General features: G+C 39.7%; 1 protein-coding gene across 1 annotated transcript in view; it reads left to right on the top strand.

The window, feature by feature from the left end:
• The window catches only part of NOX3 (NADPH oxidase 3), a 56,859-nt gene extending 41,651 nt beyond the window's left edge, over positions 1-15,208 (top strand). The window contains exons 11-13 of the mRNA XM_047734063.1: positions 191-337; positions 4,597-4,721; positions 15,082-15,208. Coding sequence (XP_047590019.1) covers positions 191-337; positions 4,597-4,721; positions 15,082-15,208 — 399 coding nt within the window. The remainder of the gene's footprint in view (positions 1-190; positions 338-4,596; positions 4,722-15,081) is intronic.
• The last annotated feature ends 3,934 nt before the right edge of the window (positions 15,209-19,142 follow it).

Below are 19,142 nucleotides of genomic sequence, written 5' to 3'. Positions count from 1 at the left end.
TGTTTCAAACACAATGTGAAATTTTTCAAAAGAAATCACAGTGTGACTGTTCCCTGGCAGAGAGAAGCATGTCATTTTGCAGAAGTGCCCATTTGAGCTCAAATAATTTAATGGAGATAAAGTAGTCTGTGATTATCAGCACATTATGAAAAGAGGGACAAATCCGTTCTCTTGTCTTCTCTCTTGACAGGTGTATTTCTACTGGATTTGCCGGGATCCAAAGGCTTTTGAGTGGTTTGCTGATCTCTTACTCTCGCTGGAAACACTTATGAGTGAGCGGGGGAAAGCTCATTTTCTGAGTTATCATATATTTCTTACTGGCTGGGATGAAAATCAGGTACTGATACAACTCTTAGAATAATCAGTATTACATAAGTCATCTAATAATGGAACAAAAAGCAGAGCAACAGTGTCAATAATGAGCTATTTAGTTATCTGGTGGCATGAAAGAATTATTTGCATGTTCTTAAAAAGAAAAGAAGAATAAAATAAACCAGGTTAGAAAGAGCTATTCAAATCATAGCAATAAAAAAAAAATTGACAGTTAACTTATTGAGGAATAGGAAAGAAGATTGGGAAAGAAGTGGTTAATGGAAGGAAGACAATCCTAAGCATGGAAATCCGAGAATAATTAGGTCACTTAAAGTTGCATTTGTCATTTTGGTGACATCGAGCGAATATTCCCGAGCAGATGTATTGTTTTGTTCGGCTCCTGTTTGGTTCTAATTCAATGCTTTGAGCTATTCAGAGTTAGCAGGAAAAAACACCCAAGTGTTTACGTCCGACATTTTGTGTTAAGAAGTATATGAGCATCTACAGAAAATAATCATTATGAATACATGATTTATCTAGAGACTTCTTTCTCTTAAGACATTCTTGAAAGTGTGTGCACATATGTTCATTCACCCAAGATCAAGAGGATCGTCTGTTGTGGCACATGTTCTGCACCATATTGTATCAGTGAAATAGTAAGGTTGCGTTTACCAAAAATAATGTATATCAAAATATTGCACTAGGATAGAATTTCAGGGTTGACAATATTGAATGATAATGACTAAGTTTTAAATCTTATTTAACTCCTTGGGGTGCCTGGGGGGCTCAGTGGGTTAAAGTCTCTGCCTTTGGCTCAGATCATGATCCCAGGGTCCTGGGATCGAGCCCCGTATCAGGCTCTCTGCTCAGCAGGGAGCCCGATTCCTCCTCTCTCTCTCTCTGCTTGCCTCTCTGCCTACTTGTCATCTCTGTCAAATAAATAAATAAAATCTTTTAAAAATTAAATAAATAAATCTTATTTAACTCCTCAAATATGGAAGCTGACAATGAAGTGATCACTAGATTTATAAAACGTACGTCGATCCTGTTGATATTTACTTTAAGGAAAGTATGTCTGAGCCAAGATTTGCATTAATCACTAAATTCACAAATGAAAGTGTTCCTGAGCATGGTTACTCCTGCTCTCTCCCTGCCTCTCTTAAACACACACACACACACACACACACACACACACACACACACACAGGCCTACAGGACATAGCTGAAATTTAACTCTGTACCTTTGGGTAAGACTTAGCTTAAAATTCAGTAGCTAAATGAATTTTTAGGGTCTTATTTGCCATTGGTCTTAAATATGTATTCCTTTAGGATAATTTCCTTTGGGAAATACAGGTTCCTTCGGAAGGAGGCTTAAAACATCTTAATGAATTAAATAGTGTTAAGTACGTTTTCCAAACAAACATTTACCTTATTCAAACAGGATTTTCGACTAATGATCCATTGGATAAAGTACAAATACAGCCTTTGTTTGTTTTTTGTTTGTTTGTTTGTTTGTTTTGCTTTCAAGTACTGTGCTTGCTCTTCCTTGTGCCCATCTCTGAATTCCCAGTCATTTGAGAGTTTTGAGACCTGAGGCTTTGTTTGATTTCATGACAATACAACTCTGCCCCATCATATCTCTGCCCCTTCTCAAAGTATGCTTTAAGATAGACTTCTTTAACTGAATAGAAATAAATTAAAATAGACGTGTTCTTAAATTTTTGTCGTGACACGTTGAAACTCTTTAGATGCTCAAATTCCAGGAAAAAAATAATTGGTGCGTTCTGTCAGCGAGGAATCAAAAGGCTGTTTTAGAAATAGCCAATTGTTAAGCTGAATTCAATAATCTCAACGTGGCAGAATGACAAGAACAGAAGGGACAGATGGAAAAGGTATTATGAAGGGCAAATCAACAGGGTTTGGAGATTAATTGAACACTGGGCTGAGAAATATGGAAAGAATATAATTCCAAATGTTTGAATATCACTGATGGGTAGTTCGACAGTACCACTAACATAAGTAGAAAAGGGCCCTTTTTTTCTATTAAATAATGCCCGAACTTCTCCTCAAAGACTTTAAGGCCCTTCCTGACTGACTGCAACCAACTCATTCTGTTGTGTTCCCTCATGCCCCTCTCGTTCAAGAGCCACCAGACAAGCCTTGTGTTTGCATGCCTCCCTGTCTTCCCTCTCTGTTCCCTCTCCCTGACAGCCACTTAACATCCTCTGTCCTCCCCACTGCCTAGACATGGAATGGTTCTTCAAAGACCTGGCCATCCCCAATTCTCTTAGTCAAAAGTACTTGAGGCTTCTGTGGGGTAATTTGTCTCGTTCTCCAAGAGCACTTTCTTTCCGTATCTAGTAAAGAAGGATTCTGGTCTGACTTATCTATGTCATTGACATTGTGCACGTAGGCTTCCTCTCCCCTTGATGACCAGTTCTTCACAAAGCAGAGGCCTTCTCTCTTTCTTTGTGTACTGCTCACCCACAGTATCGTGCCTGCATTTAGGAATTGCTCAATAGTTGTATGCGGAAGGAAGTTGAATCACACATTACTTGAAGTTTCATTTGAGCTATGATGATCAATTTGAAGAAACAGAAAAAAAGTATGTAAAAATATGCATGGGGATCAAAATATGCTGCCAGGATTCTACTTGGGCAGGAAGACGAGGGCAGGGGGAGAAAGTTGGTAGTCATCTTTGTAGATGATGCTTATTGGAACCATGAAAATGGGGAGTAATAGCCCAAAAGGGACTGGAGACTGGGAAAGCAGCTGCATTGTGAGACAGGAGAAGATCATAGGAAAACAAATCTGACATTTCATCCTTGAATGAAGAGTCAGAGAAAGAAGTAGAAGAAACAGGATTTTATAATGCGTAAAAAATTAAGGAGAAGCAATGTTCAGCCATGTGATTGGCGGAGAAACCAAGGAGAATAGGCCTGAGCTGGTCATTAGGTTTGGCACTTAGTCAAAAGTAAATTGGCTGCCTCTGCCTTCTTCTTTGCCCACAGCTGAAACCAGCAGACTGTATGGCACCAGTCAATCCTACTGTTAAGCAAGAGGTGCTGTGGGGCTGCAAGAGGGCTGCTCTAATCTGGAGGCTGACACAACTCTGACCTTGACTTCCAGCTCTGATAACAGCTTCTACCACTTTTCAAGGCTCAATCCTCAACTACCACCTGACTTCCTATTCCTGAGCTCTTGTCTCCTACTTCATGCTTCCTTCTCTGTCTTGATAAACCTGCCCAAGAAGAGGATCCTGCCATCCTCTTACTGTTGCTCCCTCTCCTGGAGTCCCCTACTCCCAAACTCCATTCCGAAAGGATCCCTGCCACCTGGGATCAGGCCTGCCTGCTGGCAACTTCCTGCAGCCCAGGCTTCTGCAACTCCACACTGTCCACCATCACCGACTGGTCTGTTGGGGTCTCACCTGGGGTAACGGTTGGCCCAGCAGTGTTATTAGCCAAATTGCTCAGGAGCAGGAGGAGTCAGAGGACATGAGCAAATGGAGCACCAAAGAGTGTGAAACGCATGAACACAAGAGCTGTGGGGTGTCAGGGAGATGTGCACAGAATTCAGCAACTTGAAATACCATCAGTAGGCAGTGCTATGCCCTAGGCTCTTATTTATTGGCCACTACTTACCTGATGCCTGTGCACTCTTATATAATTTGAAGGCAAATGGTTGGTCATGGAGCTCCAACCCTGCCCCTCTCTGTGCTTGGCCACCAGAGTCTGTCTGCCAGACTCCACCTCCTCCCAGCACTAGAACCTGGACAGTACACTTCAAATTGTTTCGACCCACAAGGCAGAACTGATTATAAGATCCAGCTGCTTCCTGAATTGTTCCTATCATTCTAATCTGGCAGTGCCCTTCTCAAATCCCTAAGGTTTAATACTAAGTGAATGGGGACAGAGGCAGAGATTAATTTCTGAGACATTTGGCAGAAGAAAAGGTAGTAGCTTAATGCTTCCTTTCCCTTAACCATACTTACGGTACTATGCTCATCAGGAATCAAGAAAATTCCTCCCAGGTTCACGTTACTCAGGCGTACATCAAACCCTTTGTTTCAGGAGTGCCCAAGGTGGAATACAAAGATAAATGAGATGGGATGTCTATCCCAAAATGCAAAATCAGTGATTTCTGATACTAATGATAACCATCTCTAGCCACATGAAGAGATGTTTTTGAGTATTCAATCTACAAATGAACATAATTACTTGATCTTTTATGGAGAAGGTGTTTTTTTCTAAATATTACCTGATGTCACCATTTTTATTTTAGGCTGTTCACATTGCTTTACACTGGGATGAAAGTACCGATGTGATCACGGGATTAAAGCAGAAAACGTTCTACGGAAGACCTAACTGGAACAACGAGTTCCGACAGATGGCCTATGCTCACCCTGGGTAAGGCACTCTCCTCCCTCTGCCTGCGGGAGCCTCCCTGGAGGTTGGTGCTGAGGAGGAAAAGTCTAGGGCACAAGCTTCTCAGTTTGTAGTAAGGGGCACCTTGTTCAGGGAGAAAATATCAACCTTAGAAAGGGTGGTCATGGGGTTTTCCAGAAACCACAGGCCTCTGCTTGACTGGATTTCAACATCTGACAATAAGCAGTTGTGCTGAAATGTTTCACACTTAAATTCAACCGAAGATGGTACCTCCTTTTTTTTTTTTTCTAAGATGGTATTTCTTTTTTTTTTTTAAGATTTCATTTATTTGATGTAGAGAGAGAGAGAGAGATCACGACTAGGCAGAGCAGCAGGCAGAGAGAGAGGGGGAAGCAGGCTCCCCGCTGAGCGGAGAGCCCGACGCGGGGCTCGATCCCAGGACCCCGAGATCATGACCTGAGCTGAAGGCAGAGGCTTAATCCACTGAGCCACCCAGGCGCCCCTCTAAGATGGTATTTCTTAAACTACCTAGGTCTTGAAGAAATGTTCAGTGAATACAGTTGATCGCAGCTTACCCAAATGGAGAATTCACTTACGTCCAACTGTAAACTATATCTAGCATGTTCAGCAAAGCACAAGAAAAGTGTTCTAAGACCAAACAGAGACTTAATGTGGTGGTTAAAAACCCAGGATCTGGAGCCTGAGTGCCTGGGTGTAAATCCTGGTTCCACCATAACCACCTGCTTGCTTTGGACAGGTTATGTACCCTGCCACTGACTTAGTCTCTTTCTCTGTAAGCTGCACTTTAAATAACAGTGCTCCCCTCTCAGGCTTCTGTGAGGATTAACTGTGTGAATACATGGAAAGTGCTTAAAACAGTGCTTGGAATTCGTAAAGGTTAGCTGCTGTCATTATTATTATTATTATTATATCACTTGTTATTATATCATTATCATGATATAATAAACTTTGATGTAGAGGAGGAAGAGCATTTGCTCTGGGACCACAAGACAGGAGTGAAGGCTGTGCTTTCTAATTCTAGAAGTTACTGGCTATGTGACCCCAGACAAGGTGGCTTGTTTGAGATTTGGGGTCCTATTGTAAAACATGAATGATACCTTGTGGCCACAGTGTTGTTTTCATAATTCAAAAAATACATAACTTGGTCAAGTGCATAGCACTAATAACAATATTTATCACTATTATTCTATGTCCCCTAACTCTGTCTCTGTTTTGAATCCCCATCACCAATACTCTGGTTTCTCTTCAGATCGCATAAATCTTTCACCTTTTGAATCCCCATCACCTATGGCTCTTAAAAGTTGGTAGGTCCTAATATTGTCCTTATTTAAAGAATAGTTTTCATATTTGAGGAAAGGCCAAGGAAATGAGAAAGTATGCCATATAGATAACTGGAAAGAGCAGAAGGACAGCATGTGCCAAGATCCTGAGGCAGCAGACACTGTTCCTTGCAGTGAGGGTGGAACAGAGTGGAGGCCAGTGAGGTTGGAACAGAGTGGGTAAGAGGAAGAGTGGCAGAAGGCATATAGGATAGATAAGACATATAGGATAGGTTACAGACCATTCTAAGGCTTTGGATTTTATTCTGAGAGAAGAAGCCACTCAAACTCAAAGGTTTAAGCATAAAAGTGACATGATCTGTCTTATATTTAATGAGATTACCTCTGGCTGTTGTGAGAGAATAAATTATAAGTGCCCTAGGACAGAAGTGGAGAGGCCCAGAAGAGGTGAACAGTGTTGTGGCTTGGATTAGGAGCAGCGCAGGTGCTGAGAGGCAACTGTATGCCAGTGTTTTGTGAAGGTAGAGCTGACATGGCTTATTGATGGATTAGATGGGAGACTGGCACGACCCAAGCTAGAATGGACTTATGCTTACTAATTTGGAGATGACTAAGAGAAGCAGATTTGCAGGCACAGGATATCAAGAATTCGATTTTTTGACATGTTTATTGCGATGCCTATTATACATTCAAGCAGAGGTGTCAAGCAAGCAGGTAAATATGAGTCAGGCGTCAGAGGAGTTCAGGCTGGAGATGTACACCTGGGAGATGTTAGATGTGAACTGTATTAGAACGAGGAAACTGGATGAGATAGACAAAGAAGCCAATTCAGATGGACAGAAGTTCAAAGGACCACCATATCTGGAGGAGAGAACAACATACTCTCTGTTTGTAGGTCACAGAGTTTAATATAAATTACTTGTAGCTATCAGATTAATTTCATGTCATTTACATCTTTTCTTCTGACTTTTCTGTCTTTTCTTCTGTCCACTTTATCAGTATTGAACCATTACGAGCAAATTAAAATCTACTAGGTCTTTCTAATTCCCTGTTCCCATCACTCCCAGAAGTTCTGGTGCTGCTGCTTTGTGGACTCTCATCAGGGTCCTTGCACCCTGAAACCTTCCATCATTCCCTCGCATGCTTTTTGCCCTACGGGATACTCTTCTGGCGAATAGTAATCATCTTTTGGTCAGTTTGGCTGCCTTTTTCCTCAATTTTTCTAATACTCTTTTTGTTCTAGAACTATTCCATTTTCTTTTTTAATAATCGTCACTAAATTGTTGAGGCCTCCCTAGACCAGCTGTTTGAAGGAGGTATGGTGAGGAGGGGCATGTGGAAGGAGTGGACAAGTCCAAGCTTTATAACCTGTGCAGTTCCAGCCCTGTGAGACTGCCAGCCAACCCTGTATGCCCTGTGCTGTGGCAGCCTGCCTGAGAACCCCCAGACCCAAACCGAGAGCACTCACTGCAGAGGTTCTGGATTCCTGAGCACACCGTGCCTGCATCAGCTCAGGAATGAATCCGTTGGAAGCAGTGGAGACCTTCTCTTGACCATGAATTGTCCTGAGAGTAAAGAATTTCCAATGAGAGAGGCCAAGTAAAACTTAACCTTTAACTTCAGGGATAAAGGAGGGAGGGAGTGAACCAACTGTGCCGTTACTTCCATCCCCAGGCTCAGCTCAGGCTCAGATGACCTATGAGAGCTGGACCAGCCCATGGCAAGGGGCCTTGGGACTCTCCAAGCACCATTTCTGAAATGACACCACTTTGCTTCTTGCCTTGTTTCTTGCTGATTCTTGGCCTAGAATCCAGTTCCAGTGTCCCATCTTCTCTCTAAATGTGGTGCTTTGAACCCATCCAACTACCAGAGCCTCAAAATCTGGTTCCCTTGTGCTGCCTGTTCAACATCCAGTCCCGACTCCTAGACCCCTAGCCTTCTCTGAACCCTGAAGTCACCAATCTTCATCTCCTACCCATGGGGTACTTATCCAGGGGCAAAGGCTGCATCATTTTATTGGTGAGTTCCTTAAAAAGATGGTGGGTGGAGAACTAACAAAATGTTACAAGCTCATATGTTACAACCACCACTAGGGTTTTCTTTGTTGGTATTTCTTCTTTTGTGGGGGAAAAAAACTACTCATCTGATTAATGCTTTCACACTTAGTTTTCAGTTATAGCATGAATGTTCCCACTTGCAGACTTTTGACAGGAACACATACATCTTTACTTTGAGTTCTTATAGGTAAGACCATTCTTTGTTAAGAATTGCACCTTATTGATGAATCACGTTATATTTGTTTATTTCTGTTACACGTGAAGTTTGTGGCCCAGTGAGGAAGGCCTTTTAAACCAAACCATTTAATGATCCTTTCCTCGGAAAGCTGTGAGCCAGAAACAGCACCAGGAGACCAAGAGCAGAGCTGAGTTTGCATTAACACTGCCCGAGCCATTGTATTGGGTAGTGGCTTGGAAGTGTGTGTCCAAGCATGCCCAGAATGAGGAGTAGGAAACAGTTTGAATGCAGGAAAACCACAGAGTTGTCACTTTTCTTGTTGCCCTTGTGAAGAGTGTGCTCATTCCTGTTCAGAAGCTGTAATCAAAATTTAGTATGTAAATGTACTTAAAACCCAATTGAGCTTTTCAGCACTTTAACTATGTAAACTCTTCCTGATGGATGACTTAATCTCTCCCAGAGTTAAAGACACCCCCTAAGGTTGTCACCAAATCAATCCTCTACAGCATACTTCCTAGCCCCCAAATTTTAAAAATAGCTCATTTGTAACAGCCTTAGACACTGGAACATAACTTGTTATATAGCTCCAACTATCAATGTAATTAATGTTAAGATACATGTATGCAAAGATCAATGATCATTTCTTCCCTGGAATGCCCAATTTTTGGTAAGACAAGTCACCAGTAGAGAGCTTAGCACCCCCCCCTTCCAAAAGACTTTTAAAATGACCTCCTTAAAATAATTTTTTTTCTGCTGTGTAAAAGAAGATTTATGTTTAATGAAGCTTTTAATGAAGAAATCTCAGAAAGAGAATGCCAATAAAATCTAATTTTTAAACAAGAAAATCTAATTTTGAGAAGTATTTCAATATCCTGGCCTTTGTCCAGATATAAATGAAACACACAATCCAATTATTGTTCCGCACAAAGGACAAAGTAACATTAATTTTCCTCAAGATGGTTATTAAAGAGATAAACAGTATGTTTTTCCTTAATTATGTCAAGGATATGTTTGTTCCCAAGCCTACTTGGCTATTCTTACAAGATAGGTCTTTCCTGTCATTAGCTCATATCTTTTGGCAAAGATGGGTCAGAAAGAATTGGTGGATTTGTTAGTAGCCTCAGAAAAGGTTCTTTGTTCTTGAGGGCCTTTGAAGTACACTCTCAACCATTTCTATTCATCAGCACGAAGCCAAGGATTCTTAGGGCTTACTCTTTTAAAAACATTTACCTGTTCGCTCAAAGCTGGAGTTTGTTCTTGTTCTAAGAAGAAGGAGTTAAAAGAATAAAGGGAAGAGGGGCAAAAATATTTTTTTTTTACAGAACATGAAAAATAGCACCAAAAATAAAGCTCGAAGGGAAGCAGATCAAAGAGAATAGTGCAAGCTCCAAAGGAACCAGAAAATTGCAAAAATAACAGTAATAGAGAAACAAATTGATGGGCATCAAAATGAATACAAATAAGAAAGGGGAGGAAAAAATTAAAAAGAGATCAAAGACTGAAAGTAGAAAAATGGGAAAGTGTACTCTATTGTTTTTATTTTGCAATTAATTTTTGTAATTTATCAGCTATATTACAAAACACAACTCTAGTTTTAAAAGAAGATCACTGACTAGTGAGTGAATATATAGAAAGTAAGCCTTTGATTGGCCCAAAATCACAGGCATGTGACATTCGCTGTACGTTGCTTATGTTGGACAAGCCCAGAAAAGTACTTCAAACACAAAACAATGAAAACCATTCTCCCAACTGAAATAGGGTAGGTTAATTACAGGCACTGAGAGTCGTGTCTTCCTAATCTATAGAAATGTGTATCTTTCCCAAAAAATGGAAGCTGTATTTCAGTTTTTGTAAAGAGTCTCAACCTGTTCGCAAGCTTTCACAACATAATCAGAAAATCAGGGATCATTTCCAAGAAGGTACACAGAATGAAAAAATATGTACCTTTGTCACATCGAGCTACTCTTTGGATAGACACACATCATGCATATACTCAACTGACTGGATCTGTGGATTGGTTATTCTTAATTAATTGAGTAAAATGATTTTCCACAGGACTTCGGTCTTTGACATTACATTTCACCACGTATTTATAATTTGCCACTCTTGACTTATCTGCTAATAACTTCCTTATGCTGTGTAGATCTAAAACTTTATGTAATTAGTGACCATAAAAACTTTGAAGAGTTGGCCATTTCTTCACAACTTGGGTAGAAGTGTTTCTCTTATCTCAAAAGAACAACTAAAGACTTCAGAAGAGTACCACCATTTGTTAGAACTATTCAATCCAACCCAACGATGAAGAAAGGTGCCGACTTACCATATGATTGGGAAATTCTATTCCATATTGCAGGAATGTATTTTAGACCACCCATTGTTTTCAGAAATGTAAAAATACCTTTATACTAAATCGAGTAAATGTGTCCATCTGGAACCACATTTGCTTGTGTGCACCCTCTCCAATTCTCATTTGTACATGCATATGTGCAAATGTTTTTAAATGATATTTTTGACAAATTCACATTCTGATGATAGCATACAGGGCCTCTATCTAATAGGATAGTCTTAACATTCGTTATAAGATGGAATCGTTCAGAATACCAAAAGAGACAGACCTAAGTGGAAACCCCACGCATGATAACTTATAACTTTAGGAGAAAAATAGAGCCATCTTTAACTTATGACTGGGATATGGTCAGCATATTTCAATAGTGCCTTTCCACCCAAGGACATCCAGCTCTCCATTTAGAGTCAGGTGAAGATTCAGTGAAAATTACTGGCTTTATTCTAATTGTGGTAGCAAAGATTAGGGAGGTTGGGTGAGCACAAGTGGATTTGTCATTATTTTGCTAAGTGTCTTTGATGGTTTTATCTAGAAAATTATTAGATATGGCAACTGTATTAGCATATTTCTGGATGAAGAAATATGTTTTATCAGAGAGAGGATGGAGAGAAGATGGACAGAAAAACGGTCCTACCGTTCCCTGGCATCCAATGCTGCAAGTCACCTACTTCTCTTTCTCTTTTGTTTCATTTTCTATTGGACCATGACCATCCTCAAAGGCAGGAACTTTGTGCCCCATGGAGCTAAGCACAGTGGCCAGCATCAGCAAGTGAAGGGACCATGAGATGGATATGGAAGCTGGGATCAGATTCCTAATTCTTCCCAAAGAAAATGGAGTTGGTGGGAATAGCAAGTTAATTCTCAGTGGTGAGCAAGCACTGTTAGGAATGCTTGTAGCTCCTAATGAACCACTGAGTAATTAGGATGCAGAGAAAAGTCACAGAGTAGGCTGCTACAAATCAACTGGGAGATGGGTTTAAAAAAAAAAAAAAAGCTGGCCAACGCAATTATCATCTGTGGTTGTGAGAAGAAGGTGTTGTATAAAATATAATTATACAATGAATCATTTGGAGGAATTTCTAATGAAAAACATTCTCTAGGAAAGATTAACCAGAAGTTGTGTCCACTGTCTGATACCAAGTTCGTAGCCCTCCTTGTCTTCTATCTAAGCCTCCATAAATTCATGAGAAGCTTCTCTTTATCGATTTTATTTGCAGAATGCACTCAGGGTATAAAGTAATTTGATTTTTTTTAAATGGGGTTTAGGGTCTGCCCCTACAGGGTTATAACTTACCAAGCATAAAAGCCAACACATAAAAACAAACATACAATTTAAAGAGAGAAGGGCTCAAGGCAGCAGAACCTGGGAATCCAGCAAGATGGTGGGATTACTCCCGGGGCACACCCCCTCTCCCATATATCTGCTGAGCGGAAATCTCCTGGTGGGTGACATTTTGGATGCCTTTCATGCATAGCGTCGCTGAACTGTTTTGAAAAAAAATGCATCAACCCCACAGAAAAGAGCACAATAGCTATTTAGCAAATAAGTAGGGGAACAAGAGAATTCTCTCTATTGTTTATCAGAGTTAAAAATAATACTGTTAATGTTAAAACCATCTTTGCAGTTCATGTAAAATTTGTCCTTTTCTCATCAAAGTCAGCAGCCCAGACTGATCGATGCCGTTAATGTTGTCCTAGATCCAAGTCCTCATTCATGTGCAAGCTCTGCAGCTTGTAGGCTGTAAACCAGAGAATAATGCCTTGTGTTTTTATACTTCTTTTACAGGGAATCTTTTTTTTAATTCTAAGCAATCGTGGGTAATTAAACTTTATAGAAGAATTTTTTTCTGTACCAACCCCATTAGGGTTCTGTTGCACTTGTCCATTGCCTCATAAAAAGAAAAAAAAAAATGCTGCCGCATCTGTGCCTTACCCACTCTGTGCAGATTCTCGGCTCTGTGAGTCACACAGGATGCATTCGTGACAAGAAATCTCCACACTTGAAACCACAGATGCCGAGGAGGGCAAGCAAGGCAAGCGATAGGCTGCCCTGTGTGGGGACAGGAAGGCACAGAGTGCTAGTGAAGGTAGAAAATGAATGGCTTTTGTGAGACTTTTTGGTGCCTGCATAATCATGACAGTTACATGAATACAGCAAAGTGTGTACTTGGTTGTGCAGCGGAATAGCCACAACTTCAAAAGAGGCAGGGTTGCTGTGAACGGCTGGGGACACCAGTGGTTCACCTGGCCGCTAGCAGTCAGAACCCTTTGAAATGGAGTCTTAAAGGCAGAGCATCAAAAGGTATCCTCAGGACCTGCAAATTGTCACTACGACTGCAAACGAAAGGGCAACTCTAGCCTGTTGGGAATGGGCCAGTGGGCAATCTCTTTGGTGACACCTACGCGAATGGAAAAATATCACCACCCATAAGGGCATCTTTGAACACGGATGCAGTGATACCTCTGGGCCTCAGACACAAAGCCAAGCTGCTGCTCTTCGCTGGGAAGGGTTTTGCCTGACCCATCTATCATTCAAAATGTTTCACTTCAGAATTCCAACAATCCAGTGCTGGGACGCTGGTCCCGGGGGGCTGTAATCATTGTTGTGTTAACAGCCCACGTCACAGCTTCTGCTCAGCTCCGTGGAGCAGACAGACATCCTGTGGGTCAGCGTGTGGGCTGCTACTGAGGCTCGCCATGCACAGAGCACGGGACAGAAGGCTGTACCTGCAACGTCCTGGCAAATCCTGTCAGAGATTCTAGGAGCCCTATAATGCACCCCATTTCATAGACAAGGAAATGGGGGGCTTTGAGGAGATACTAAACGTACCCAAAACTCCTCAGCAACAGAGTGGTGGAACCCACCGCATTCTTAATCAGCACCCTCTATTTCTATAAACACCTTAAAGTTGCTTCATTAAATCATAAACTCATATTTTTTCATGGAAAATACTTTCTAAAAAGGCACTTTCTCAAATTTCGCCATGCGAATAATATCTTCGAAAATAGTACTTATATATTTTAAACATATTGTCATTTGCAAATGAGTCCACTTGATAAGTTCCTTTGAAGCTAGAGTTTGAAATATAATTGAACCATCAATTTTTACCATGGTTATTATGGGCCTGGAACACATAATTAAAATGTGGATTGGATACATGGCAGAGAACCATGTTAACATATAAGCTAAGAAGAACGAGGCTATGGAAGAACTTCCCAACTACAGCCAGCTATCAAGGAGCAGAGATGCTGGATGGACCAGTCCTAGAGTCCCAGGAATTTTTCCAAGACGGTGTTTCTCAAAGTACGTATGGCTCAGAGGACCATGTGCTTCAGTGTCGTCTGGGGGCCTTGCTAAAAAATGCATTCCTTGGATTCAAGCCTGGGAATCTAGGTTTTAACAATCTGCCTAGGTGATTTTATGCACAACCAAGTAGGAGAGCTTGTGCTCTAGACCAGGCTTACTCACTCACTTGTGGCAGAGATTGGGAAAATGTTATAAGGAATAGAACATTGCAAGACAAAGGAAGTATGGTCTGTAAGTCCCTGTAGAGACTGGCTGCACCAGACTTCCAGAGACAACCTGCATCCTTGCACCAGTGTCTTGTGTACATACAAGAGCTGGTAGCTGTGGTCCCAGGGGGTCTGAGCCACCAGGGGACAGTCACTATATGCAACAATACCTCTTCCACACAATTTTCTGAAACCCCCTGACTAGAGATGACAGCTTTCGGGTGACTCCACTTTCAGTGATGTCTTTCTCTTTCCAATTCTTCTTTTTGGCCTTCTTTGAAAACCAAAGGCATTCCAACAGAAAAAATAAACAAAGCTGCTATCACTTTAGTATAAATTTTATTATCTATAAAAAAGCAGGGCTGAACAAGATATTAATAATAACTCTTTTTAAACCTTTTTGAGTGCATTATCTCGTTTTGCTCCAATAAAACATATAATGTAGTCATTAGTCTTTTGTTGCACATGCGGAGATTAAGATCCTCCCCAAGATCGTGCAGATAATAATCAACGGAACCATTTATTCATTCCTTCAACAAATGTGTATTTTTTTTTGTTTTTTTGTTTTTTTGTTTTTTGCTGTGTGCCAAGTACTATTCCGGGCCCTGGAATAGTGATGAGTAAAGCAGAGCAGGAACCTCACATTCTAATCACCAATCCAGGAGGACATGAATCGGGGTCACTGGACCAGAAATCCAAGTGCTATCACCTATCATTGAAACTCCCTCCCCAGTCATCACAGCCCTGCCACCCCTGATTTCCTGGGCTCCACCTGCCTGTGTGTTTTAGGATCTAACAAAATTCTGGGAGCCTGTGTGGGAGCATAGCAATGAGAGTAGGAGAGAGAATCTAAGGAAAAGGAAGTGAGTAGAGAAAAATAAGTCAAGTCACAACTCCAACCACCTCACTAATTTTATGACTCTGTCTTGGTTTCTGGCTAGCCTTGCTCCTGCGTAACAAATTCTTTCCTTGTCTTATCCTTCTGCAGCAGCAGCATTGGTGTGTTCTTCTGTGGACCCAAAGCTCTCTCAAAGATGCTTCAAAGGATGTGCCGCTTATATTCCTCAGCTGACCCCATGGGGGTCCATTTTTACTACAACAAAGAAAGCTTCTAAACCTTGGAGAAAAAAATCCCATGTGTTATGTAAGTGGCTACAATCATGTAGGTCAGCAGTCAGGAAACGTTTCCTGTAAAGGGCCACAGAATAATTATTTTAGGTTCCATGGACCATATGATCTCAGTCACAACTACTCTACTCTACTGCTTTAATGCATCAAAGTGGCCACAAACAATAAATACGTTAAGGTATGGGCATGGCTGTGTGCCAATAAAACTTTATTTATGGACATTGAAATCATACTTCAGGTAATTTTGTCATGGAACATTCTTTTGATTTGTTCCTAATGATTTTAAAATGTACAAGTCATTCTTAGCTCATGGGCTTTCCAAAAATCAGATGGTGGCCCAGATTTGGCCTGCAGGAAGTACTTTGCTGACCCCTGATAGACGTCATTTTTCTCAAACTTGTTTTCGTGCTCAACATTGCATCCAACATGGAGACTGATATGGCTGCCTGGCTCAGAGTCTCCTTTAGAAGTCATTTCAAATTTCATCACCCTCATGGCAGAGACGTCTGCTTCCTAGCCAAACCTGATCTTTTCTGCTTAAACTTAAGCTCCTCTGTTCTTTCTTTTCATCCTCTATAGACCTGAGAAATCACCAATGGGGGTTCTCTTCCTCAAAAATCCTTTATATCTTGAAAGTGATAAAATCATCTCTTACCTCTCTCTTTTCTAGTCCAAACAATACTAGATTATTAACCTTTCAGCCTAGGGTATATATTCTAGCCCTTTAATCATTCTTGTTGCTCTTCTTCAAATCCATTTCCATTTCTTCACATCCTTTTAAAATGTGTGGACTAAAATGAGACATAATGAGGTGCCTGAGTAGCTCAGTGTGTTAAGCCTCTGTCTTCGGCTCAGGTCATGATCTCAGGGTGCTGGATCAAGCCCTGCATCGGGCTCTCTGCTCAGTGTGGAGCCTGCTTCCACCTCTCTCTGCCTGCTGCTCTGCCTACTTGTGATCTCTCTCTCTGTCAAATAAATAAATAATAATATTTTAAAAAATAAAATAAGACATAACGTTCTCACAGATGCATGACTAGTATTGGGGAGAAAAGTGATTTTTTAGATATTGTGTGCCATGTTTTTCAATACAGCTGAACTCTGTATTTGCCTCTCTTTCTTTCCTTCCTTCCACATTTTTTTCTTACTCTTTTTTAATGCATACTTCTTATTACTACCACATTTTATTTTCTTTTTCTTTTTTTTAGTAAGCTCCACACCCATTGTGAGATTTGAACTCACAACCCAAGATCGAGTCACATGCTCTACCAACTAAGCCAGCCAGGGGCCCCTACATCACATTTTGATCTATGATCATCTTGACACTTATCCCCCAACTCAACTTGTGCCCCACAAATACAATGGGAAGTTTTTTAAATTTTATATTCCCATTGACCCCATTTTTTTTTTTTTTACCATCAGCTACTTGATCCCCAGAATGTTCCTAAGGTATTTCCTATATCTTATAGTTTTCTCAAATAGTATTGATTAATCTTTTAGAATTTTTCTTTCTAATATTTCAAGATTGTTCTGAAGTTCAGCCCCAGATAATAATACTAGTATTTAGCTTCATAATATTCATAGATTTAATGATATCTCAAATCTTTTGTTTAGGCTTTCAACCAAATTATTGAATCCAAAGATCTCCACCATGAATTCTTGCAACCGCCTGTTAAAATGAGTTCCCAGTCGGGAACAAGTTGATGATAACTAGCCATTGAGAATCGTACAGAACATCATACTCTCTTAGCTTATAACTAACATGACATATGCAACAGAACAAAAACATTTCTTGAAGTTAAAATAGATTGTTTTAGAAATGCTCCTTATCTTTGTAGACCATAATTATGCCATGAAAGAGGATTAAATTGGTCTGACATGATTTGTTTTTACAAAGTCAGGCAACCACTTAAGCTCTTTCAGAGATTTCTGAATTATAAATTGATCATTTCTTTTACTTTATCCTTGGATATTAACTTTGATTCTATGATTTCTAGGGTCTATTTTAAAATACACACTAGGAAAAAAGGTGGGCATATTCCCTCATGTCTCTAAAATTATTTCTACTTTTCTGAATGGGCACTTCTTCGTATCTTTAGGTGTGGTTTGATAGATATCACTCAAACTCTACTAATTCTAATATACGCAGTCTTTCTGTGTATTCATTTCCCCACTTAAGTTTGATTCAGCTTTTATAAGAACTTTCTGCAATGTATATAACTAATCTTTAACAGGAAAATCAAATGTATTAAAAAGTTTTCCTTGGTTGTATTCAATTATTAGTTTTAATTCCCTATTTGAAAATAAATGCACTTTTAAGCCATTGGATTTTTGTCTAATAAATTAAAGGATACTTGTTCTTAAAAACAGATTTCCTTTTTTAAAAAGAACAGATTTCAGTCTTTCTACATTTCTCTCAATTTTGTGGAAACCTAAAACTGTTCTTTAAAAAATAAAGTCTTTAAAAAAAAAAACTGATTTTGCTGCTTTTTTTTTTTTAAATCTATTTACTTGAGAGAGAGAGCTCGAGCAGGAATGAGAGGCAGAAGCAGACCCCTGCTGAGCAGGGAAGTCCTACAGGGGGCTCAATTCCAAGACTCCAGGATCATGACCTCATCTGAAGTCAGACCTTTAATTGACTGAGCCACCCATGTGCCCCTTGCTGTAGTTTTTTAAAAAATTTCTGCTCTTCGCATACGCTTTTTAGTTTTGACCTTTATGCTACTTGCCTAGATACCGTGTAGAAACTGACGTATCTTGACAGAAAAATTGTTTTAAAAATCCGATTTCTTTAATGCAGCAATAACCAACAGAAAATGTGGGTTTTGTTTAAAAAGGAAATGATCCATTCAAAATAGAAATAAATATGTAGCAAACTTATAAATTTATTTATTACAAATTATGCAAGATGTTTTGATAAATGACCAAACATTTATAGAGAGACATTTTCAAATGGAAAGAAATAGCATGTTTCTAAATGGGAACATCAATATCAAAGTATCAAATAGTTCCAAATTAATTAATATGTTACACAAAATTCCAATCAAAATTTGACTTCTCGTTACAATTTTTTGAAATGCTAGATATTCTAAAGTTCATCTGGAAGAATATATGAGAAAGACAGAAGCAAAATATATGTGAAAAAGATAAAGGAAGAAAAGAGGGGAGAAAAGAAAGAACAAAAAAAAAAAAAAAGGAAGGGAAGAGAAAGGAAAAGAAAATTCAACATCCAGGAACATCATCGTGAAGAAGACCCTAAAGTAACTAGAGAGAAAAACGTTAAATTACCTACAAATGAACAATAAATCTGACAGCTGCCTTCTCAAAAGCATAAACAGAGACCAGATGATAATGAAATAATACCTTCAAAGTGCTAAAGGAACAGGACTATCAGTTGAGAATTTCGCGCTCAGTGAAATTATTACCCAAAGTGAAGGCAAAATACAGATATTTTCAAACAAAAGAAAACTAAAAATGTATCTCCCTCACTGAAACAACTACAGAAAGATATATTTAAAGAAGGAGGAAATTCAATTAATGGGATACAAGAAGTGATGAGCAAAGACATTGAAAGACATTTTGTCAAAATCTTTAAGCATTAATTGTAAAAGAAAATGAATGATTATTTCAGAAGGAATGCTTTTAGAAGTAAAATGGAAATATTAGAAAACAATGGTATGGAAGATGGGAGCATGACATTGGAATCAAGGTATTCCAATGTCCATCTATGTTCAGGGGATAAAAGAAATATTGATTAAATATTGCCTTTGTAATGTTCTATAAATAACTTAAAGGGATAACTCAAAACAGATTCCCTTATGGTTTGTCTCCCTCCCAATCCCATCTTGTTTCATTTACTCTTCTCCTACCCCCTCAAACCCCCATGTTGCATCTCCTCTCCCTCATATCAGGGAGATCATATGA

The sequence above is a fragment of the Lutra lutra genome, chromosome 6, assembly GCF_902655055.1.
Source record: "Lutra lutra chromosome 6, mLutLut1.2, whole genome shotgun sequence".
Taxonomy (NCBI): domain Eukaryota; kingdom Metazoa; phylum Chordata; class Mammalia; order Carnivora; family Mustelidae; genus Lutra; species Lutra lutra.
Note: the sequence above shows the minus strand (reverse complement) of the source record. Positions and strands in the feature narration are given on the sequence as shown.